The sequence below is a fragment of the Danio rerio genome, chromosome 20 (assembly GCF_052040795.2).
Source record: "Danio rerio strain M-AB ecotype USA chromosome 20, GRCz13ab, whole genome shotgun sequence".
NCBI classification, from domain to species: domain Eukaryota; kingdom Metazoa; phylum Chordata; class Actinopteri; order Cypriniformes; family Danionidae; genus Danio; species Danio rerio.
Genome location: NC_141040.1, coordinates 30065001 through 30091778, shown reverse-complemented (window position 1 = coordinate 30091778; position 26778 = coordinate 30065001). Strand labels below are relative to the sequence as shown.

The 26778-nt window shown below is 33.5% G+C and overlaps 1 protein-coding gene across 1 annotated transcript in view; it reads right to left on the bottom strand.

Moving 5' to 3' along the window:
• Positions 1–26778, bottom strand: part of syne1a (spectrin repeat containing, nuclear envelope 1a) — a 238807-nt gene that overhangs the window by 184098 nt on the left and 27931 nt on the right. The window contains exon 7 of the mRNA XM_087298227.2: positions 14658–14719. Within this exon, the coding sequence (XP_087154353.1) occupies positions 14658–14719 (62 nt within the window). The remainder of the gene's footprint in view (positions 1–14657; positions 14720–26778) is intronic.

Sequence of the window (26778 nt, the reverse complement as noted above, 5' to 3'; positions counted from 1 at the left end):
TGTGTGTGTGTGTGTGTGTGTGTGTGTGTGTGTGTGCGGGAGAGAAAGGGGGCTTAAATTTCAAAAGAACACCAAAATACAGGGGGAAAGAGTAGTTTTAGTAGCAACGCCAAGAGAAAACGACAGTGGAATGACCTTAATTAGAGGAAGAAAGGGGACATGAGTGATGTTTTTTGAAAGACTAATTTTTGAAGCATTTTTGAGAGAGCAGGGGGAGGAATTGCTAAGATATTCCAATTATGTCTAAATAATTCAGAAGCTAATTGGATAAAATCACCTTATACGATATTACATTAAAAAGAGGCACTTTGGTTAATTATGCAACTAATGAAAAATAAGAGGAAAAAACACAAAGGCACAACCAGCAGGGCTTAACAAACTAATTATCTGCGTCTGCTTATTACTGATGGAAATAGATTGTCACGGCAGGCTCTGCTGATGCGTTCAGCGGAGTGACAGCGTTTAGCAATGCTGTCTGCATGTTCTGTGCAACCCAATCAAAGTGCATGTGAACATACAAACGCCTGAGGGCCACTCGAACTGTTTTCAATATCAGTCGGAGATGAGAGAAACACTGTTTGAGGCAAAGATGAGTTCAATTAAGGTTGAGAGGGGGTCGTGGCTTAATAACCATTGACTTCTGTTTGTGCGCTAATCCATTTTAAAAAACATAAAAAGTAACATTTGTACGTATTTAATACATTTGATTAACAGGTGGAGACAAACCTGGACCGTGTTGACTTTTATTTTATGCAAAATGCTAAAATTAAATAAATGAATTAGAAATTAAATATCTTCTCATATGCAGTACAGACTCTGTACACTAGTTTCCAAATTTAATAAGTTTGTTTATTGTCACTCAAAGGAGCTTTAAAACCAAAGCAATATATTTCACTTATGTATTTTATTCGGTCAGAATCAGGAACAGTAATCAGAATAACAGTAATAAGAATAATCAGAAACAGAATCAGGCTTCACAGACTTTCATTATTTTATTTAATTTTAATTTTAATTTTATTTTATTAAATAATAAAATAAAATAATAAAAGTCTGTAGGGCCTAAAGCTGTTTAAGTTAAATTAAATTAAATTAAATTAAATTAAATTAAATTAAATTAAATTAAATTAAATTAAATTAAATTAAATTAAATTGATCACTTAATTGTATTTTATATTTGAATTGAATTGAATCTATTTTATTTTAATTTCATTTAATTTATCTTATTTTATTTTTATAGACTTTCATTATTAAATTTTATTTTTAAAATAAATCCACAATGCCACATATAAGATGACATTTGCGTAGCGATGTATATGTTAGACATATCAATGCATATGTTAGGCATACTGTATGTACACTGTTAATAATTTCCTTTAGAATTTATAGTAACTTACTGGTAGCAGTTCGCCAGTAACTTACTGTAAACCAATTTGTGATGTAATTTACCCGCTGTAATTTACGTTTACAGCACCTTTTATCTTGCTGTGCAGTATATGTATTCACCGTATATCATTACCATAAAATGTACAATCATTTCACAGAGCAACTACAGTAACATGCATAACTGTCCTACAGTAAAATAGTTATTATTACAGTTAAATACTGTGTAATTTACAAAACTCGTTAACAGTGTGGGAATTTTGAGGCAATTGTAGCTGCAAAATATTCTTGCTATTAAAGCTTTTCAGTTTTTAAAGTTTCTTTCCTTAAAAATGTTGATCTAAAGGTATATCAGACATGATTTATGAATATAAGTTGTAGATCACTAGATCACAGTTATTTCTGTCAGAGTGCCTGATATTGCCGATTATATATATACATCTGTATTCTGCTGCACTGATCTGAATGTAACTGTTAATAACCAATCTAACCATGAAGAATTTATTTGTATTGCACATTTCACTGTGAATAACAATCCAAAGCAATTTAACATATAAACCATATAATCAACTCAATCTAATTTTCTTTTTTTAGTTTTTCCATAACCGCAGCATATATATATCCTTGCTGCTCCAAAAGCCAGAACTGACAGATTTTTTAAATAATTGGGAAGGACATAACTGTAATTATGTTCTAGAGAAACAAAGCAGCAAAGAAGAATATTTATAAGAACCACAGATTCCTTAACTGCACGCGTCTTTACACAGTAGGAGCAGTTTATTAATCTGTGGCTACAGTTAAACAAACTGTGAGCACTGTTTACAAATCTCTGAGCACTGATTGTTAAATCAAGGGATCACTTTGTAAATCTGTGAGCACTGATTGTTAAATTGAGCGTACAGTTTGTGAATCCGTGAGCAGCGATTATTGAATCTCATAATTCCGACAGAAATCTGATAGGGCACTGATATAAATGTCTAGTGACAAAGCAGATGTGGGTTGCAGGGTATTCCGTCGTCTGCTGTGTGCTGCTCACCCATGCTATCCGTCAAACACATGAGAAATGAGCTCATCCTCAATATTGGGCATACCATAATTAAGCCCTAACCCTGTCTGAGAGGATTTGTCAAAATTGAAATGGAGGGTGGCCTCTTATGCATTGCCTCCCTCTCTCTCTCTCTCTCTCTCTCACTCTCTCTCTCTCTCTCTCTCTATATATCTCTCTCTCTAGTGGCTAATCAAGTTGAGGCTCTTAGGCAGATTAGTGCTTCAGTCCTGCCTCTCTGATGTCCTTTAAATTTGCAAGCACATGCATGAGTAAAGAGACCCACGGCTCTTTGCGTCCTGTGATGGTATCTTTTAATGAATGGTTCGCAGTCTGGTAAATCTTTAAACACAGTGTTGATCAATTCTGCTCGGAATTGATTATTGGGTCGAACAAGGATCTTGGTCTAAAGCTGAGCAGTTCTCTTTGTCTTCAAGAAGTTTGCACTTTTGCAATAACACAAGGTGCATGCAAAGATCTAAAAACTAAGCAGTGACTAGGCCCACATGAAATCTGCATATTTTTTATTCCATCATCTAAGCATTTGCTCAAATTGCAATACAGTTTGTAAAGTAATACTTTCTGTCTTTTAGTAGATACTTCATATTTCATGTTTTTCACTTTTCAGTTACTAAACTCCTAAAATCATTCCACTTAAATCTGCTGATTTTTTTTTTTACTTAATTCTGTGCAGATATAATAATTAAAAAACGTCCCCAGATTCTGTCTGGCCCTGGCAGTGACCAAACATTTATGTCATCCTGTTCCTTATATCTACTTGACTCATTCAAAATAAAGAATGACAAATTCTGAAGAATGTCCTTAAATGTCTGTCTAATTAAAAATGAAGGACTATTGAAGATTTTGGAGATTCAAAAACAACCTCATTAATGTATCATAAAAGCGGTACAGGCAATTAGTGTGCAATACCTGAGAAATAAAGAAAAAAAATTAAGAAATACAAAAATACACTCAGAAATACACATATACACATATATATCACCTTTCTGGAAAGAATACTACACTATATATACACTGCAGGTTGACTGTATATACACTCACTGGCCACTTTATTAGGTACACCTTACTAGTACCAGTTTGGACCCCCTTTTGCCTTCAGAACTTCCTTAATCCTTTGTGGCATAGATTCAAAAAGGTACTGGAAATATTCCTCAGAGATTTTAGTCCATATGGACATGATAGCATCATGCAGTTGCTGCAGATTTGTCAGCTGCACATCCATGACGCGAATATTCCGTTCCAGCACTTCCCGAAGGTGCTCTATTGGATTGAGATTTTGGTTGACTGTGGGGGTCATTTGAGTACAGTGAACTCATTGTTAGGTTCTAGAAACCAGTCTGAGATGATTCTGGCTTTATGACTTGGCACATAATGCTGAAAGTAGCCATGAGAAGATGGGTAAACTGTGGTCATAAGGGATGGTCATGGCGTTGACACAGTTGGTACTAATGGGCTCAAAGTGTGCCAAGAAAATATCCCCCACACCATTACACCACCACCACCAGCCTGAACAATTAATACAAGGCATGATGGATCCATTTTTCATGGTGTTGATGCCAAATTCTGACCATACCATCCGAATGTTGCAACACAAATCGAGACTCATCAGACCAGGCAACGTTTTTTTATTCTTCTATTGTCCAATTTTGGTGAGCCTGGGCAAATTTTAGCCTCAGTTTCCTGTTTTTAGCTGACAGGAGTGGCATCTGGTGTAGTCTTCTGCTGCTGTAGCCCATCCTCCTCAAGGTTGAACATTACTGTTGCCTTTCTATCAGTTGGAACCAGTCTGGCCATTTTCCTCTGACCTCTGGCATCACAAGGCATATGCGCCCACAGAACTGCTGCTCACTGGATATTTTCTCTTTTTCGGATCATTCTCTTTAAGCCCTAGAGATGGTTGTGCATGAAAATCCTTAGAATGAAAAATACTCAGACCAGCCCGTCTGGCACCAACAACCACTTAAACCACCTTTCTTCCCCATTCTGATTCTCAGTTTGAACTGCAGAAGATCGCCTTGACCATGTCTACCTGCCTAAATGCATCGAGTTGGTGCCATGTGACTGGCTGATTAGAAAGTTGCGTTAACAAGCAGTTGGATAGGTATACCTAATAAAGTGGCCGGTGAGTGTATACTGTGTTTATTATTCACAACACCAAAACTTTCTGATATTGATTATAATGCAATAACACGCACAATTTGTTAAGCTGCTTTGGAACAATATTTATTGTGAAAATATCTATACAAAAAAGCTTGAACTTAAATATTTATATATTTTTTAATTTGCTGGCAATCTTCAGTATACTCCAGTGAGTTTTAATCTTACACTATAAGTTATATACACTATAAGTTACAAGTGGTACGAAAGATGTTAAAGATGTAACTATCAGACAGTAAACTGACAGACATCGTTGTTTCATTTTTGATGTACTGACACAAAGAACAATTGATCTGCAATGTGTGTTTTGCTGGGTCTGATGTAGACACAGTGTTTAAAGGGTGTTTAAGCTAGAGAGGTTTGGTTCAATAAAAACAAACTCTAGTGTGATTTCTCTATTAGTGGAGTTCATTTAAATAAGTGTGAACACTGTTGTCGAGTAGATAAATCATCATTGTGCACAGAGACACTATGTAGTTGATGCTCCTAGGGGGTCATACTTTAGAAAAGCGATGAATAAACTCATTTGAATTTTATCTAACGACATTCGTCAACAGCTGTCAGTGGATCCAAACTTTTCATCAAAGTTGTCCTAAAATAAAATAAAAACTACTTTCCTTAAGACGGTTAACTTTTTTGATCCACTTGTCAAATGTTGACTAGGGATGCAATGATTAACCAATTTCACTATTAACCGAGATTTCATTTGTCATGGTTAATTAATTGTAAAGGTTTCTCAGCGTCGCGTTCTGCAAGGAACAAACTGCTGCAACGAAACATAGTTATGCCAACTGTGCACTAGTTTGAAGTTCTGAACTTGTACATCGAGGATAATTAACTATGGCTAAAGCTTTTAACGAAGGGTTATTCACATATTGTGTCTTTTGCGTACGCAAGTTCGTTATTTCCAATGGAGGCGCAGCTTGCATTGCAGCTCACGCTTTCCAGGTACACCTAGTTGAAAGAATGCCGTGAGCACAGCACGAGTCACATGACACATTTCTACTAAAAAAAGAAAAAAAAAGAAAAATACCAAACCATTTTGTAATATAGTTGATCAAAAGTGCCTTTCAGACAGATTTTCAGCAACCTTTGACTACATTTATTCTCTTAAAAAGGGAAATACTTGGCTAATAGCTTAGATTTACATTAGACAAATACTATTTTTTTATTTATTCAAATTTTTATTGAATTGTTTATTCATTGTTCTGTCATTTATTTTTTGTGTAAACTTTTTACTTCTGTTTAAATGCCAAAACTTTTTTGCCATTTTTTTCACTTATTTTTAAGTAATAGACTATTGTTTGTTTTTAATATTATTTTGTGCAGCCTTTTTTGGTTACTGAGCAAAAATTAAAACACTTAAAAATATAAGGTTTTTCATGTGGTTTTCTGAACTAGGTGTTTTGAACCTTATAAATGCATAATAGTCTTGATAACTGTGTAACCGTGATTATTCCTCAGACTATAATCGTACAACCAAAATTTATAATCGTTGCATCCCTGATGTTGACTACTGTATACAGCAAACTGTTTATAGGCAAAGATTTTTGTTTGAAGCATGTTTTGTTTCTTCATTGAGGCAAATAAATTAGTTTACCAAAAAGAGCTTGCTCAGATTCTGTCATGAAAGCTCAGCTTCCACAAACAAAAGACAACGAAACAGCTTTAAAACAATTATTAAAATTTTTTAAAAAGCTTTAAAAAAATAATGAGTGAAAATGTTCGTCGTCTCCTGATTCAACCCATTAAAATGACATTCACAGCCTCTCTATTACTTACTGATCTATTTAAAATGCACAGGCAGTAATGATAATAATAAGCATACAGTATATTCCTATATACGAGGAATGAGATACAGCCAAGAGAGAAACGTGTTCGAATGTTAACGCTTCACTGAATACTGCAAACTCTGCAAATAGCAGTAATATGACAGGCTGCCAGCGGGCATTCAAGTCAACACACAAAAGGCTTCGAGGCCTGACTGCAACTCTCACTAGAGAAACCAACACACCTAATTTACTCTGTTCACATGTAATTACATTTCATTATCTACCATGGACCTGTGGGCGTATCCCCTAATACTCTTTTGATACTACTATGAAGAAATGAGTAGAGAGACGGTGTGTAATTCTCCTTTTGTGTTATCTTACATACGCTATAAGAATTAATCCAGTGCCTTTGAGCTATGAATTATAAAACTATAAAAAAGCACTGCAGACAATTTGCATTTGCGACTTGGTGGAGGACTGAGAGTTTGATCAGGAATATCTGGAACACGAACATGTGTGAAACTGGGATCTGTAAAATAGCACATACAATTTCTTGTCAGTGTGACTTTACATTTTTAAAGGCCAGATGTTCTTTTAGTCCAAATTATATTTTTAGTATTGTTTTTAGGTAATTTTTTTAAAGATAGAAAAGACATTTTAATAAAAATGAATACTCCACATCAAGGGTGTGATATGTCAACAAGTAATGATACCTCAGTATTTTTAAATATCTTAATGGTATCATTAATTACAGTGTATTTTATGTTAAGTGTTTTTTTTTTTTTTTGTGCTGGTATGTGATAGGTTCAGGCCCGCTGGTTGATAAACATATTCATATGACATAAATATGATAACTTTATAAATATTCAACACTTAAAATTGATTTTTGGGGCATTTGTTTATTTACAGTTGAAGTCAGAATTATTGGAATTCTTTTCTTTTATATATATATATATATATATATATATATATATATATATATATATATATTTCCCAAATGATGTTTAACAGAGTAAGGACATTTTCACAGTATGTCTGATAATATTTTTTCTTCTGGAGAAGTCTTATTTGTTTTATTTTGGCTAGAATAAAAGCAGTTTAAACATTTTTTTTTTAATTTTAAGGTCAAAATAATTAGCCCCTTTAAACTGTTTTTTTTCTCGATAGTCTCTACAGAACAAACCATCAATATACAATAACTTGCCTAATTACCCTAAGCTGCCTAGTTAACTTAATTAACCTAGTTAAGCCTTTATATTTCACTTTAAGCTGTATAGAAATGTCTTGAAAAATATCCAGACAAATATTATTTACTGTCATCACGGCAAAGATAGAATAAATCAGTTATTACAAATTAGTTATTAAAACTATTATGTTTAGGAATGTGTTGAAAAAATCTCTCCATTAAACAGAAATTAGGGAAAAATAGATTTTTAAAATAATAAAATTTGTCAGATATATAAGCTTTTATGTACAATTCTAATATTCGAACTAAACTGAATTAGAATAAAAATAAAGCGTATGGCTTTGGCCAATCAAATTAAATTATCATATACAAAATTCATCTTTGCAGTCCAGAAGTGGCATCAAGATATTTAGACTTCATTCGCAACTGCTTTTATAACGCTAAGAGTTAATAAAATGTCAAAGTTCACAATGTTAATCTGCAGTTTTTTTTAACTGTAATAAAATATTCTATCAACAATCATGCTAATATTTGGTTAAAACAGAACAAAAACTCATTTGGGCTAAAATGTTCATGTACTGTATCTTGAATTTCGAATGCAAATATCAAAACCTTACAAGTAGAAAGAACAAACATACAATTTGAATTGTCTTCTCTTTCTCACTTCCTTTCATGCAAGAGACAATATATTTTAAAAAAATTATTTACATTAATCTGCAATGTGGAAGTGTCGTTTTTGCAATTGTTTTAGAACTTCCGATTCAGTTGGCTATGTGAGAAATGACTAGGTATAATTAAAGGCAGAAAACAGTCAAACTACTTGCTCTACAAGCAAGTGTGTTCATGACTATACATAAAAAGTAGAATAATATAATAATAAAGTTCCAGTTTACAACATCAAGCACATAACAAGCTGTTTTTAAAGTTAAAAAAAAATCAATGGAAGTGAATGAGACTGGAAGTTTCAAGCCAAAAAGATTCCAATGGCTGTGCCTGCTTATACATGAAGAATAAGATCAATACAAATAATAAATATACAAAAGTCAAGTGAATTCACAAAGAAAGAACAATATAAAAACACCTTAAAGAGCCCATATTATGGGTTTTTGAAAATTCCCCTCCATGTAGTGTGTAACACAGCTCTAAGGGAAGTGAAGTATCCAGCTAAGGCTTAAATCTGTAAGAGTACAGTGTTTAAACCGTTGATTCATCTATAAAAGAGTCGACTCATAGTGCTTTAAACGAGTCGCCTTGATACCGAGTCATTAGGTGTTTCGCCATGACGTACGAATGAAACCAATTTATTCACGTGCACGCGCAAACCCGGGAGATTTCAAACCTGAGGCCCCGCCCTCTGACGCAGAAACCCAGACACACACACACACACACACACACACAAACACACACACACACACAAACATGCCGGTCGATTGAAGTCACACTGCAGATGGATATTATCGAGTCTCTACCCAAAGATGAAACCTCAGCATTATAACCAAGCAGTTGGAAACTACTGGAAACTTCTGCAAACTACATGCTACAAAGAATACTTCATCGGCGTTTGTTAAAGGAAGGATCAGTAAAGACGAACTTACTGATGGACGTCAGGCTGGGTTTCTTCCTCCATTTCTCAAGTGTAAGTACGTGCGATTAAAGTTGTTGCCTCGTTTACTCTAGCTTGCAAATGTATTTAGTTGTGATTTGTTACTTGTAACCGCGTGTACTGTATCAGGTTAACTCGCTATATTCTCATATTGCGTGCAAAGACACGTTAAAAACGCGACGCGTGCTGCTTTGTTTATGGAGCTCCGTGGACGAGGGTAGTGTGTGCGTGCGTGTTCGTGCGCTGTCGTCCGGAGGTATGTGTGTGTGTTTGTGTGTGTGTGTGCGCGCGCGTTGTCGTCTGGAGGTGTGTGTGTGTTTTTGTGTGTGTGTGTGCGCGCGCGCGCAAGGACGAGGGCAATATGTGTGTTTGTGTGTGTGTCTGTGAAAAGAACAGAGTGAGACAAGCTAGGAGATCTCCTCGACAGTTTTTGGAGTTTTTGCTCAATAAAATAGTTAGTCGTCTGTATTTTCAAGTCCATCGACTGTATTTACATTGACCCACTGGCAGCTAAAATCCACGCCTACACTATCGAGCGTGCATGAACTGTGATTACATTTATTTTGCTTATTAGCTGTTTGGCATTTCACTCTCTGACTGAAGGCAGTCGACCAATCGCGACAGACTGTCATCGGTCCAATCAGCGCAGATTAGCTTCGCGCTAAGGAGGGGTTTGGGAACAAATGAATCACTGGACGATTCATACTGGAATAATTAGGTAAAAATAAATGCAGATTATAAGACCATGAAAGTGTTTTTTGACCTTGCATGCATATTAGACTGTTGTTGGAGACCCTTACAACCAAGATATGAACCTATTTCATGTATAATATGGGCTCTTAAAAAAAAAAAAAGTAGATATGTCTGAGGCAAAGTGTCCGTAAGACCTCATGAATAAAAACAAGACTTTTTAGGGCCTTATATTTAGAAAATCTAATTTTAGCCTTTTATAGATGACTGGAAACCCTGCAGTCTGTGTTCAAAATCAGCCTGTCAACAGTTATAATAGCCAAATTTCCAGTTTCTTTTGGCAAAGTTCTCCCTCAAACACTTGAGACTGCAGTCACCAAGGCAACGTCATTCAGCAGTGGGATGAGGTTAAAGGGCACCAGTGGAGAAGTGGGAACAGCGGGTGCCTGGACGCCATGCTGCTGTTCAGCTATTGAACAAATTATTTGGACTTACAAGATACACTGAATGTAATTGATTCCGGCGCTTGTAAAATCAGTTCAAATACTTCTCTATTTGCAATTTTAATAAGACGTTGAGTCTGCACACACGTTTCAGGCAGAAAGCGTCTTGTGTGATGTCTATTGAAGCAGTAGGATCATGTCACATCTGTCATACAATAGGATTGCGGGTCCAAGTTAATATATACGGCAGGGTGGATTTTCTTCTCTGTCACTCTTCAGTGCAGGACACTGACAGCTAATACTTGATTTCTGAGGCAGTTCTGGTCTAGATTCAGTTTTCCTTTAGAATTTGACCTTTATGATCACACTTTACCCTTTAATCAGTGCATGATACACATAATTGAATGCAAAAAATGTTTGTTGATTAATGGATAGGTTTCGGTTTAGTAGCAAAGTATTATTCAGTTGTTATTGTAATTATTTTAGGTACACATATTGTGGAACATTACAGTAAAACAAACAAATACTCTAAAAATTGTTTACTCTATTTTTAAACAATTTTTCTACACAAAAAAAAAAAATTTTATTATAGCAACTGAGAACAATATTATAGAATATATCTTATTATAATTGAAATAAAAATATATATAATTAAATGTATTGTTATAATATAATTGTAATAATTAACTGATTTGAGTTCATAAAGTATCAACTCAGCTCACGTCAATTACAGTATATATATATATGATTGTGTCACAACTATTAGCCTAGTCCTCCAATAATTATATTCTTTTGTAAATATTTCTCAAACAATATTTAGAGCATAATAGAGCAATGATATTTTCACAGTATTTCTTATAATATTTTTTCTTCTTGAAAACATTTAACTTTATTTAAGCTACAATAAAAGCCATTTAAAAAAAAAACACTTTAAGGTCAATATTATTAGAAGCATATATATACATATATATATATATATATATATATATATATATATATATATATATATATATATATATATATATATATATATATATATATATATATATATATATATATATATATATATACACACACACACACACACACACACACACACACACACACACACAAACTCACGTACACACAAATGAGTGGAATTGAAATACAAGAAAGGACAATAGAGTATAATAAAATTACTCTTAATCAAATTAAAAAGTAATAATAACAAAAATGAACAAAAACACAAAATATAATTACAAAAGTTTTTTTTAATTGAATAATTGAATTACAGCAAAAATACTAAAGACTAAAAATAAAAAATAAAATAAATAAAATAATTAAACAAAAAATGTAATAATAAATTACATTAAAACAACTAAAACTTTTAAATAAAACTACAAAATACAATAAATAAACAAATAAAATAAATAATTAGAAAGAAAGAAAGTAAGAAAGAAAGAAAGTAAGAAAAAAAAAAGAAAGAAAGAAAGAAAGAAAGAAAGAAAGAAAGAAAGAAAGAAAGAAAGAAAGAGGTAATATAGCATTACAACAAGGAATGCTTATTTCTATTTATAAAGTCAAATAATTCCAAATTAATTGATTGTAATCCAGGTCTACATAGAATCTGCTTGTAAACATGCCTTTAAATGTCAGAAAGCATCATGCAGTAGCTGTTCAAATAGGTGTGTGAACACTAAACCTGAGGATTTCTGTCAGCAAAATAATCAGAGCATAAATACTGATGCCGCGAATCCCACCACCAACTCAAACTGACAGCTCCAATATGCCCATAACAGATGGTAATGAGCGCACAGATAAATAAATAACGCAGAGAGTTTATGGACGTCAAATCGCCTGCGCTTAACATTTAATGCAAGCAAGGCAGTGGTGTGCAACCTCATACAAATCGCCACATCAAGACGCATTCCCCACTGACTGATATTTCAAATGAATTTCTTGCTCTTCGTCACAGAAGATTAGAAGAGCCTGGTCTCGGAGATCAAACTGGAATTATCTGGAGTGGCGGCTAATTAAAAAACGCCTTGACCAGTCACTCTGCACAAACAAATCAATAAGCCATCATCCTATTATTACACGCAAATTTATACAAGCACCTGTTAATGGGTCAGCTTTCAATAATGTCAAAATCTTCTGAATTTGCATTTATTCATTATGGAGTTTTTTTGTTATTTCGATTTTACTTATCATCTTAGCTGTGTTGTAAATTTTGGCAAAATGGAGTATTTTTATTGAAATTCATAAATCTATTTTAGCCTGGTAATAACAAGATACACTCAGGACCTTCAAAATAACAAATGTACCCATTGAAACCCATTAAAACTTTGTTTAATTCCAGTGCTTTTTATGCAAATGGTCATTTTGTTGAGGAGACTTCAAGATTTTTACTTTTTATAAGATTTATAATTTGTTTATATTTTGGCAAGAACATGCTCTGTTTTTTTTCTGTTTTCTCGACAGAAAACAATGTGGCATTATGTAAACAAAATTTTCGTAGATATTTCCGTAAATATTTCGTAGTTTTCATTAAAGAGACTCTGGAAAAGAAATCTGTGCCAAACCTTCAAAATATTAATATATATGCTTAAGATAAGAGATATGCATATAAGATTATGCTTATTTTACCAAAATAACATATGATCATGTTTTGATTTTTAATTACTTAATCATGACAGAAAGGTCTGACTTTGATTAGACAAAAGTATAGTCACTTAACTGAAATAATGTACAGTATGGAATGTACAGTGAAAAAAGATTCAATATTGTGTATGACTCCCATGACATCCATGCATCCATACATCTCTACAATGACTCAAATAACTTATTAATAAAGTCATCTGGAATGGCAAAGAAAGCCTTCTTGCAGGACTCCCAGAGTTCATCAAGATTCTTTGGATTCATCTTCAATGTCTCTTCCTTCATCTTACCCCAGACATGCTTAATAATGTTCATGACTGGTGACTGGGCAGGCCAATCCTTGAGCACCTTGACCTTTGCATTCAGGAACTTTGATGTGGAGGCTGAAGTATGAGAAGGAGCTATCCTGCTGCAGAATTTGCCCTCTCCTGAGGTTTGTAAAGTAATGTAATTTATACCTCAGGCTCTCACACACCCCATACTGAAAAACACCCCAAACCATGATTTTTCCTTCCTTAAACTTGACTGATTTCTGTGAGAATTCTGGGTCCATGAGAGTTCCATTAGGTATTCTGCAGTATTTGTGATGATTGGTATAGAGTTTAACAGATGATTAATCAGAAAAATCTACCTTCTGCCACTTTTCCAAATGATCAACTAGAAGTCAGGTTATTGTTTGTTGCTCCAACAACTTGGATCAACGGCAAGACTTTTGTCAGGTAGTGCATACATTTTTATCCTTTGTATATTGTTGTTATTTTGCACTTGCCATTATATCTTCTACATTTAGTTCAAATTTTTTGCATTTTTAAATTACAAATTACCTGTGTTTAAATGAATTACATTTTTTGAAGCAGTAATTATAAGCACTTAATTTAAATATATTTGCTGAGCATGTATCTGTGCCTAAATACTTTTTAATGTAATTGAGTGAGAATTAGTTTGTTCAACATTTTATGTTCATTCATTCGTTTTCTTGTCGGCTTAGTCCCTTTATTAATCCGGGGTCGCCACAGCGGAATGCACCACCAACTTATCCAGCATATTTTTTGTTTTACGCAGAGGATGCCCTTCCAGCCACAAACCATCTCTGGGAAACACCCATACACACTCATTCACACTCATACACTATGGACAATTTAGCCTACCCAATTCTCCTGTACCACAGGTCTTTGGACTGTAGGGAAACCGGAGCACCCTGAGGAGACCCACGCGGATGCAGGTAGAACATGCAAGCTCCACACAGAAACCAGCAACGTTCTTGCTGTGAGGCGACAGCACTACATGATTTGCGCCACTGCATCACCAATATTTCATGTATCGAAGTATATTAAATGTAATACATGTGTTGCCATGACAACAAACACATGACAACAGTATTATGATAGATTTACAGATCATGTGCTTAAACCAAATTATTTAACAAAAAAAAAAAAAAAAACAGCCCAATAAAACATGAGCTTGTGTGACTCAGCATCTTTCCCATTATATAATACTGTAAAACTGTTGCATAGCAGTCTATAGGTAAATCCTGTCAGCAGACTGACTGTACCCTGGTAAAATGAGGCACAGTAATCTAAAGAGGAGATTAAAGTGTATGTTCACTGAGCTGGACTGCTGCCACTGGTCTTGTGACAGATTAATTCTGCAATGTGGAAAGATGTGCTTTTTTTCTTCTACACATGAATGTTGATCCAGACATTTCACACTTGACTCCACTCACCTTTGCCAGATGAGAGTTGATCCATTTAGTGAAAGTTCTCTTCTGCACAGCTTCCTGTTCATCTAAAGGAAAGACAAAACACATCAGAAGTTAGTTTCACAGAAATTTAGGCATGTTTTCGTATAAATATTTGGTATATTTCCAAAATATGACTGTAACAGTACATGTCAGTCTGTCTGTCTGCTTAATGTCTGAAAACAATTTATATTAATGGTCACTTTATGTTTGTAACTTAAAAAATTTAGCAAGAATGTCGACTAATTCTACTAATTCTAATCCAAGTCTACTAATACTTTACTTATATTTTAAGTGTTAGTTGACATGTAGTAACAAAGCAACGTGTAGTCAACTGAATATCTAATGGCCTGTCAAAATAAGGTAGGGGGGTGCATAGATATGGAAATGCAGGTCAATACAAGCAACCAAAACTATATACAGTATTTGGAAGGCAAAAACCAATACATGGGTTGATAAATGAAAATCTTAATTTTAATATTTCTGAGCTCAATTAAAAAACAAAAACAAGTTATATTTTAAAAACTGAACTGCAGACATTCATTTCATTTTAGATGTCACCATCTTGTCTTTTTTCTAGCATATACTGTTGTAAAATGTGCATCTGCTGTATACAACATGTCATGTTATGTGAAAGGCATCAATGGTCAGCAGCACACATACAGTACATCTGGAGTGTATCAATCAGGAGAAATAATCCATCATTTGTAAAAAAATCAGTCAATAATGATAACCAAACACAATACTTCAGCAACCACACAGCAACATCCTAGCAATGGCCCAGAGTACACAAGCAACACCTTAGCAACCACAAACGTCAATGTTGAAATTGCATAGCAACATCCTAGCAACCACTTAGAATGCCTAATTACACAGCAACCACATATAAACATTTGAAAACACCAAGCAACCCCTTAGTTATTCCTCTGAATACCAAAGCAACCGCACACCATGACAGCCAAGCAACATATTAAACATCAGTCTGCTTTGTGTGTGTGTGTGTGTACGTGTGTGTGTGTGTGTGTACGTGTGTGTTTGAACGGACTGTTTGACATTAAAAACTCTTAAACTTTCCAGTTTTAAAACTAATTCACACTTTCAATTCAAACTCATATTTCTAATACTTTAAACCTTCTTGTCAGGCTAACAAATTTTCTTTTTTGTTTAGTTCAAATAAATGTATAATGATTAATATTTAACGTACTTATATGACCTTATATTGGACCATTTTGACAGCTAAGCAATGAATTAAAGGGCACCTATTTTTTACAAGATAAGGCTTTTGTGTCTCCAGAATGTGTCTGTAACGTTTCAGCTCAAATATCCATCAGATTATTTATTATAGGCTTCAGAATCTGCCCATTTTGGTGTCTGAGTTCAGTGTAGCTGTTTTTGTAGCCTGTGCCTTTAAATCTAAATGAGCTGCTTCTCCCCCCAACCATTTTCACGTGTGTGTCTGCTTCTCATGATGTGTGATGTCAGATAAACAGCCGTCAGTGACAGACAAAGACACAGATGAAGCTAAAATAAGGTCACTAGGCAAAAATACCAAGTAAGTTTATTTGATGTATTTGCATCCTCTGGAGCTCGTCCTTCCAAGTCTGAACTTGGCAAGTCTGAACTTCCAAGGACGCAAGTCCGAACTTTGCGTACTTGGTATTGAGAAACACCCTATGGAATACACAAGACATGTCACTGGTATACTTTTGAATGGGAAAAGTGTAACTGTCAATATGTTAAATGAAGCCCTGCCTTCTAGTACAGGAGCCAATCAGTGATCGCTATATTGTGAATAAAGCCCGCCTTCTAGTACAGGAGCCAATCAGCGATCGCTATAGAATGACAATTTTCCGGGGGAGGGGCTCAGGCCAGACGTGAGTATCTGCAGATTTTAGCTGCGTCCCAAATCGCATACTTATGCACTATTCTACGCCATTTTGTAGTATAAATAGTGTAAGTAGTGTGTTCACACTGAAAAGTCTAAAAATCATAAGTGCACTTTAATTACCCGGATGATGCACTAATTCAGCCGCTAAAACGAAGTGTGTAACGATGGACACTTCACGCACTCAACGACCGCAGGTTTGCTTACGTAGCGGAAGGGGTGGAGCTATCAGGCGCACATGTTGGATAACTTTATTTATTTTGGATGGTGAAAGCTAAATTCTCCTATGAGAGTGATTATAGCGCCTCCCGATGGTGAATGCGGATATACTCACGGCAGGTATTATCTGATAATTCGGTCATTTATTTCACGGATTTGGCAACCGTCAAATGTCATTAGGGAAACGGTTTGAATTTCTGCTTAGTAAAAAAACATTAGTGTGCCATTTGGGACGCCACTACATACATATACTATCCTGTTAAGTGTGTAAGTGCATAAGTACATAGTGTGCCATTTGGGACGCAGATTTTGTGTGATACGAACAATTAGAAATGTAACTGAAGAGACAGTTGTTGCTTAATTTCATTGGTTATTCGTAATGTAAAATGTAATCGTATATAAGCTTGGCAAGTAATTTTGGAGAATTTGATGTTTCCCCATATAGACTAAATGCCCGAGCATACTGCCCAAGAGGTGTTTCAAAGATGGCTGTCGAGTAAAATGACTTGCCTTTATAGGGACTTAACGGGAGCAATTTTACTCTCTTTATTGCAAACATGGTCTGCTTTAGAAATGTTTTAGACTTCTAAATCTTACTTAAAAAAATCACAGAGAGTTGTAACAAATATGTTAATCCCGGTTTATTTACACAAAAATTTCTGTGGACGTGTGTGTACATGTTATTATAGAAATGTGGTGCCTGTCAATATCAAACTCCAGAACCCAGAAAAGCATGCACTGATTTCAGTGACCATGACATTTAGTTACATTTCTAACATATTATTAAAGCAGAAAACAGATAAATATACTGCTTAAATAAAAATCCCCCAGTTCTCCTAAGCTCACTCAAGGTGATATTTCCAACTTTATCCTACAGGCAAACAAAAACAGCATAAACAAAAGATTCAGCACTGATTGGGAACAGCAAGGTGACAGTAATATCCTTCCTGCTAACTGTTACATCAGCCACAGACGACACTGACGCAGAGCAGCGTCTTTAATGAAAGCACTGTCTGATGGATTACACTGTGTGTGCGTGTGTGTGTGTGTGCGCATGTTGAGAAGGAGACCCGACTCATGCATAATGCAGACCACATGTGCCACTGTCATTTGTGCTAAAATCTTGTGTTTTATGAATTAATAGTTAGATCAAATCTGTTTCAGAGCTAGAGCAATCAAATATTGATGAAAAGAAGAGTATGATGAATGGCAAAAGAAAAATTTTGCAGCTGTATTGGTCTGTATTACAGCATGTGTGTGTGTGTGTAAGTGTGTGTCCAGCCCACCGTCATTAGGACAGGGTGACTTTGAGCGGGAAACCCTCATGCAAACTCACGATATAACAGTTCTGACACACATGTACACCCACAAATTATCTCACCATATCTATAATTATTACCAGGTTTCTTTTTTCTATTTCCTAATTAAATCTCTAAAATAAGCACCGTGATTAATCAACACTTCCTCATTTGTCTCTCTTGCACAGTCAAAAATGATCCAAAAACCTGCTGAGATGTTTTGAACTGTTCTACATGTGTGCAAAGGATGCCCTACAGACGACCCTGTTATTCCCCCCCCAAAAAATACTTCTCAATCAACAACAACACAAATACATCTTTGTATGTGTGTTTACCCGCCATTTTTACGATGGGTTTATAATATAATGTTAAATAATAAAATATGATATAATATTTGATAGGATATAATATAATTTAATATAATTTAATATAATTTAATATAATATAATATAATATAATATAATATAATATAATATAATATAATATAATATAAAAATAAAATATAACATAAAATGATATATGGTCTATAATATAATATAATATAATATAATATAATATAATATAATATAATATAATATAATATAAAAGTAAAATAGAAAATAAAAAAATAATATAATAAAAAATAATATAATAAATATAATATAATATAATAAATGTTTTTAATATTAGTTTTTGATATTGTTTTTAATATTTTCAATGATTTATTTAATTTTATTAAAATTTTAATTATATTAATTTGATAAATGTAAATAAATAAATGCATGCAAAATTAAAACATACAAAAAATACTAAACGTTTCCAAGAAAATAAACAAAAATAAAAGATATAGCTTTGACAACAAAAAGGTAACACATATACACTTAATTAAAATATATAATAAATATATAAATATATATATATTAAAAATATATAATTTTAAATATAGAATATATTAAACAAATCAAATATATATATAGAAAGAGATAATTACCATATATTTATCTTGTATTTTATGTATATTTTTGACATTTTATTTGTAATATTATATTACTATAATTATAATAAATTGTCATTTAAAGATAAGCAACTATCATTTTATAGTTATTCCACTGTAAATACTTTTATAACTGTCAAACATGCAGACCACCCATAAATCATCATCTATGAACACAAACACAGGGGCATCCATAACTGACACCAGATGCATTCCTAAAAAACAGCTGTCAATCATCTTACCACGCAGGTGCTGAGAAACCCCTTGAACTAAGTTAAGGGAATTGCCAGACTTCTTCTTGGCAGCCACGTCCTCCCATCGTCTTGCCACTTTGCCCTTGACTTCCATCCCCACAAAACCTCAGTGACATCAAGTCCATGAAGTGCAGATCTACCTGTGACGTTCAGAGGGCTCCCACAGGGTCAACTACTCTCAAACACCCCCTTGTGGAGCTTCTGCTGCTCCTTTCCTAAATATTCTGCTCTGCTGCTTGTCAGTACAGACAAAAACTATTTCTTTCTTGCTATTTTGAAATAAGCAGTCAAAAAAAACTGTCCATGTCCTTCCAGTGTAATAGAAAAGAGTGTGCTTGTGTGAATGTGTGCAGCACCGCTCTAAATATCTCTCATTTTACACTCTCTGCAGGTGACACACCCCCTTGTGCCTCCAGCCAATTGTTTGGCAGGGAAATTGTGATGTCATCACACATCTGAGAGGGGGACGGGAGGGGGAGAGCTGTGCGTATGACTGTTGTGAGTCACACTGACTGCATACAAGCTCTTTAAAGCAAGACACTGCAGGTGAACAAGGAAAAAAAATAAACTTATAGTTGATCGATTGCAAAAGTGCTTGTGTTACAAATCTTGGTGTAAATTGTTTTGATTAAATACGCACTAAATTACACATATTTAGCACAGAAATCAGATCATTAGATCAAATCAGGTGCAAAAGCTTTAATATATTAGAGTCAAAGCCTTTTTACAGATATTGCAATATACTGCAAACAGCCAGAAAAAAATCACTATTTAATAACTGAATAAATCAGTCACTACAGCATTTTGCAGAAACATTTTTTTTAAATCTGGCGTCTAAAATGGCAATTTTTTTGACATCTTTCCCAAAATACATGGCATTATTTGCTTCGAATGGTTGGTTTTGCAGTAAAAATACAGAAAAAAGTATATATAGAAAAGTATATATACTACTGGTCAAAAGTTTGGGGTCATTTTTTTAAAGGAAAGTATTCTGTTCATCAAGGCAACATTTATTAAAATGTAAAAAAAAAAAAAAAGTTAAATAGTTAAATATTTATTTAAATGTTAAATAACTGCTTTCTTACTGTATGAAGTTTCAAATGAATTTATTATTTAAATTATTATTGCTTTTATTAATAATATCATTAATACTACTAAAGACTGACTAAAGACTGGAGTAATATACTAAAATATTGAATATAAATACTAAACATAGACTGGAAAAAAGAATTAAATTAAATTGTAAACTACTTTTGACCTTTTTATTTTATAGTGCAGTAACATTTCACAATTTTACAATTTGTACAGTTTTTTTTTCTGATGAAACAAATGCACCCTTGGTGAGCAAAATAAGCTTATTTAAATTTCACAGACACTTTTGTTATACAATTTACAAAGTGCAACAAAAAAGGTTAAAAGTATGGTGTGAGGACTTTGATGTTTGCATACTGTTAGCTATGTGTCTCTTGTGTTAAAGCCACAAAAGGGAAATTAATGTTGGAGATGTTTGTTTATATATTTGTTTTTGTTTTGTTTTTTGTTGATGACTGTTTGTTTTTCTGTTTTGCGCAAATTTATAAAAAAAAATCCTATAAATAAAGTATTCTTTTAAAAAAAGTGTATTGTTGATTTTTTCCTTGTATTAGAATGAAAAAAAAAGAAAATTGACAGGTACATAAAAAACTGTGTTCCACCTTTAAGACCCTAGACCATAGAGGACGTGCTCAGCACTTAAAATTCCCCAAGATCAGCTGAATTCTTTCTCTTCCCTCCCACAAAATGTATTGGATTCTAGGGTTTAGGAAAAGCCTGTGGCCTGAGCTGATTAACTTTGCCTGAAAACACTGCTCGATCTGATTTACCGCTCCCTGCGGCTTTATAAACCTCCTAGAACAGTCAGACAAAACAAACAGCTCTCCACTACTACAGATGCAGTATTGAGATGTAATGGAGCCTTTGATGTCACAATGGGCTTAGGGTTAGAAATATATACAGTTGAAATCTGAATTATTAGCCCTCTTCTTAATCTTTTTTATTTTTTAAATACTTCCCAAATGATGTTTAGCAGAGCAGGAAATTTTATTTTATTTTATTTTGGCTAGAATAAAGGCAATTTTTAATTTTTTAAACACCATTTTAAGGTCTAAGCTATATATTTTTGATTGTCTATCGAACAAACCTTGCTATAAAATAACTTGCCTAATTACCCTAACCTGCCTAGTTAACCTAATTAACCTTTTAAATAAGCCTTTTTTGTCACTCTAATGTTACTTTAAGCTGTATAGAAGTGTCTTGAAAAATATCTAGCAAAATATTATACTGTACTCATGGCAAAGTAAAAATAAGTCAGTTATTTGAAATAAGTTATTAACTATTATGTTTAATAAATTCTTCTGACTTTTAAACAGAATTTGGGGGAAAAAATAAACAGGGGGGCTAATAATTCTGACTTCAACTGTATACTGTTGTATTTTGGCTTGAAAGGTATGAAGGAAATACTTCATACAACACTGAAAACTAACCTTACCCCATTGTTGCAGGTTTTGAAAATGAAGATATGAGAAAATGAAAAGCCCGGGGAGATTGATAATCCTTAAAATTATGATCATTTCATTAATCATGGATATGATTTTCTCCTTTATTCGTCTCCTCCCGAAAGGGTTTTTAATGATGGAAGTCATTAATATCAAATGGTTCCTGTCATATGCTATCAGTCTCCTGTTATCTGCACTTCTCAAGCCTGGAATCTGTCCAGCAAGATCTTTAATGAAATCTCTCTCAGACAGATATGAATGCATCTATTTATTTAGCACAGTGTTTATGAGTCTAAGAAAAAATTAAGACGTCAATGTGTGTGTGTAGTGAAGATGTGCTGCAAGGGCAGGAAAGCTAACTCGTTGATCATGTCTGACGCATATTTTTAGGCTAATGTTCTCTAATGACAGAGGATTTTGATTTGTCGCAAAGACTGAATGTCTTTTTTACAGTTTATAAAATAATCCTCTAATTAGTTTATATAGGTTTATTCTTTTTTTTCAGCTTAGTCTCTTTATTAATTAGGAGTCGCCACAGCAGAATGAACCGTCAACATATCCAGCATGTTTTACGCAGTGGATGCCCTTCCAGCTTCACACACATACTGTACACTACAGACAATTTAGCTTATTCAATTGGCCTATAGCACATGTCTTTGGACTTGTAGGGGAAACCCGAGCACCCGGAGAAAAACACGGGGAGAACATGCAAACTCCACACAGAAATACCAACTGACCCAGCCGAGACTCGAACCAGTGACCCTCTTACTGTAAGGCGACATCGCTACTTACTGCGCCACCTTGTTTATATACTTGTTCATAGACTTGCTGTGTAGTTGCTAGGGTATTCTGGGTGATTATTAGGACGTTGCTAGGGGGTTGCTATACAGTTGCAGTGCTTGTTAAGTTGTTGAAAGGGGGTTGCTAATTTATGTAGTTAATAAGGTATTATGGGTGGTTGCTAAGGTGCAGCACTGCTGCCGCAAAGTGTCATTTAGATACTAAACAAGATATTAGGTTGTTGCTATGCAGTTGGAGTCCTTGCAAAGTTGTTGATATGAGGTTTCTATGTTATGTAGACAGTTGCTAATGTAATATTGGTGGTTGCTAAAGTGTAACTATATTAGTGTGTTGCTATGCAGTTGGAGTGCTTTCTAAGTTGTTTATACAAGGTTGCTATGGTATTAAGGCAGTTGCTAAGGTATTCTGGGTGGATAAGGTGTAGCTATGCAGTCTCAAAGTGTTATTTAGTTGTTTGTAATGTTGTTGCAAATAGACAGTTGTTATAGTGTTTCTGTGCTATGGTTTGTTTACATTTCACCAAGTTTCAGGTTAAAATAGTCCAGAATGTTTAAGAGTATAGATTGATAGATGCATAATTGTCATTGCGTGATTACGCTCTGTAACTGATGGTAGAAATGTTCAGGAAACAACAACAACAACAACAGGAATATTGTAACTAAAGCAGTATCCAGCAATGGTTTTCTGTAGCTGCATGTGACTGGTCTCTGTCCATGGTCCTGAACTGAACTGCATTATTTGTTGCTGAGAACTGAGCAAAAACAGCATCATCACAACAAAATAAAACAAAACCACCTCTTAAAAATAAAGAAAAACTGTGTATGACCTATATATCTATATTTATAGTCTACACTGTCGACTCTATATTACTTTAGTATGTGAAGGTGATATTCTAAAAGCCCCTCTAGGCTGAGAATAAATCCACATGAGAAGGACAAAAGAGAAAAAGCCAACATTTTAGGAAAAGCACTGACTCTCAATATGAGACTTTGAGTTGCTAAAAGAAGGTTGTGTAAATGCTGAGGGCTATTCTGGACTGGGGATCGGCAGAGGTTACAGTACAAACAGATGCAGGGTTACTGTGCCTGATACCTTAGGCTATCCAAATAACCTCATGGGTCTCTCACTAATGCTCCAAAAACACAGCACACACCCCAGCCACAGACAGACAGACAGACTGACTGAAGGAAAGAAAGAAAGAAAGAAAGAAAGAAAGAAAGAAAGAAAGAAAGAAAGAAAGAAAGAAAGAAAGAAAGAAAGAAAGAAAGAGCAGTACTCCACCTAGTGGTAATGTGTAGTTAAATATACATGTTATTGATAAGCTGGATGCAGCCTCACTAACTGTAAATTTACTGTATCTCTTTCAGTCTCTGTGAAATCTCACAATTTCACAAAATACTGCTAATTTTACTCTTATTAATGAATTGTTTTTTTTTTTTTGTCATTTATGAATACATATAAGAATTAACAAAATAATCCTGTGTCATTCTTCGTCACTAAATAGAAATCTCTTTTAAATGACTTAATAAATTACTTTTAATATAAATTCAGCATTAACATTTTGAACAGGGTGTCCTCTGCATTCTTCAGTCCATTTTAAGAAATTAAACTGATCTGAAAACTAAAGTTCTTACCCCAAGAAAGTTTGTCAAGATAAACATTGGACAAAAAAATAGATTTTTATGTATTTAATGACTCTATAATTATATTATAACAGCATTACATCTTAGAAATTAACTTAGAAGTCACTGAATAAAAAGGCATGTTAAAACCTCATTAATTTATGAAAACCTATAATTTTTCTCTGTAAAGAACTACTACTGCATGACTATACACACACATACAGACACAGACACAGACACACACACACACACACACACACACGTACACACATGTACACATACACACGTACACGCACAAACAGATTGATATTCAGGATATTCCAACATTGTTATGGTGATGCTGTGCAGTAACAAATTTGCTTGGGTTAGTTGCTAGGGTAATCAGAGTTTACTAAGAGGTTGCTAAAATGTTGCTATACAGCTGCTGTTTGCTTAGAATGATTGCTAGAGTATTCAGGGTGTGAAATGTGAGGACTTTCCCAAAAGGCATGGGCCGGTATATGATTCAGATATATAGTAACTTTGGATTAAAATATCACAGTTTGACAGTATTGTGACTACTGCTCTAAAATATATTCTCTTTAAATGTCTGGGTAAAATAATTAAACTTTTTCCTCTTTGAACAAAACATATTTTATGTTGAGAAATATTTTGGAGCAGTAAACACGTCAGGCTGAATAATTCAAATGAATTATTGACTTCTGCTGTTCGAATTTGTTTCAAAAACAGATTTCTTTGCAATTTAAATCTTTGGATATCTTTTCTGCTAGAGATACTGTTGTCCTAATAAATAAATAAATAAATAAATAAATAAATACATAAATAAATAAATAAATAAATAAATAAATAAAATCTTACAAACACCCTAGGAATGATAAAGCAGATAATTGGCTGTTTTAAAACCTTGACTTTACCAAACCGTGGTATACATTAAAAACGGTTATAGTCCCGTGCCTACTTTCCATAGACTTTTATTTTTGTTTTGACACTGACCAAACAAAATGTTCAATAAAACAGTGAATAGAGAGCCTCTTCTTTCCCTGCATTAACAGCATCACTACAGCAACAACTCTTTTTTTCAACACATACTGAGCAACATTATTATTTCTATCTTTGGTCAGTGAGTTCGGCTGTTAGCACTTTGCCCTCACCAATAACAAGAGTCTCTCCTCCTGTGCTTTTTCATTCAGACATTGTGAACCTTTCAAAAATGAATAATACTGCACCGGCACCAATCCCTAACACTGCCAAATTAGCATTACTAATTACAGTCCAAAGACACAAATGATTTTCTGAATAACTCAAGATGATTGCTGGAAGGGGAAGTTCCTCCTGCGGTTTTGTGCTCTTAACAGGACAGATGTGTTCACAATGCACCTCAAATTTGGACGATGTCTAGACGTATTCAGTCAAATAAATGATAGTGGAGGAAAAAACCCTCGCTTTATAAGTCAAACATTTATTTGCATTCATACATATTTGCTTTAACATTTTCAATATAGATTTAAAATTTCTAGTCTTTTGGTTTGTTTATTTTTTACGTACAGAATGCAAGTGTATTTTATCTTGACAGCTCAAAACATGATCAACAAAACAATGAAATAAAGGCATGTAAAAAAACTTAATGGAAATTATTAAAGAAATAGAAATAAAATACAATAAATATAAATAAATGCAAAAAACAGATCATTTTAGTCTGTTGATTATTGTTTTTTTAGGAAAGGTTAACTAAAATAATATTTAATGGTAGATCAAGGGATTTTTTTCTTGACTGCTCAAAAATTATTAAAATTACAAAAAAATACAAATACAAAAATAAAATAAAAAGGGCTGAATACAGTAAAAAATTAACAAAAAAATTATTTATTCATTTATTCATTCAGCTTAGTCTCTATTTTAGAGGTTGCCACAGCGGACTGAACAGCCAGCTATTCCAGCATATGTTTTATGCAGCGGAACCCTAATTAAAATAATTAACATACAAAAAAGTCTAAATAAAAACTACAAAACTACAAAAAATATAAAAAATGTAATAAAATGAGCTGAATACAGGATAATAAATAAATGAAAAATTATAAACTCCAAAAAAATAACAAAACAAAAATAAAATTAGCTGAAAACAGTAAAAAATAAAACTTAAATGTAAAAAATAAATACAACAAAAAAAAGAAAGAAAGAAAGAAAGAAAGAAAGGTGAAAAATGTATATACTATTTACAATAACATTACCTTAATAAAAAATGCAATAAATACCAAATAAAATAAGCTGAATACAGAAATAAATAAACATAAATGTAAAAAATAAACACAACAAAATTACAAAAAATAACATACAAAAAGAGAATAAATAAACACTTCAAAATATAATAAATACTAAAATAAAAATAAAACAATGAGCTGAATGCTGTATAAAAACATAAAACATAAAAAAATATAAAATATTATTTTTTAATTTAAAAATGTAACATACAAAATAAAACAAAAAACAACTACTAAATATAATAAATAATCATATGACAAT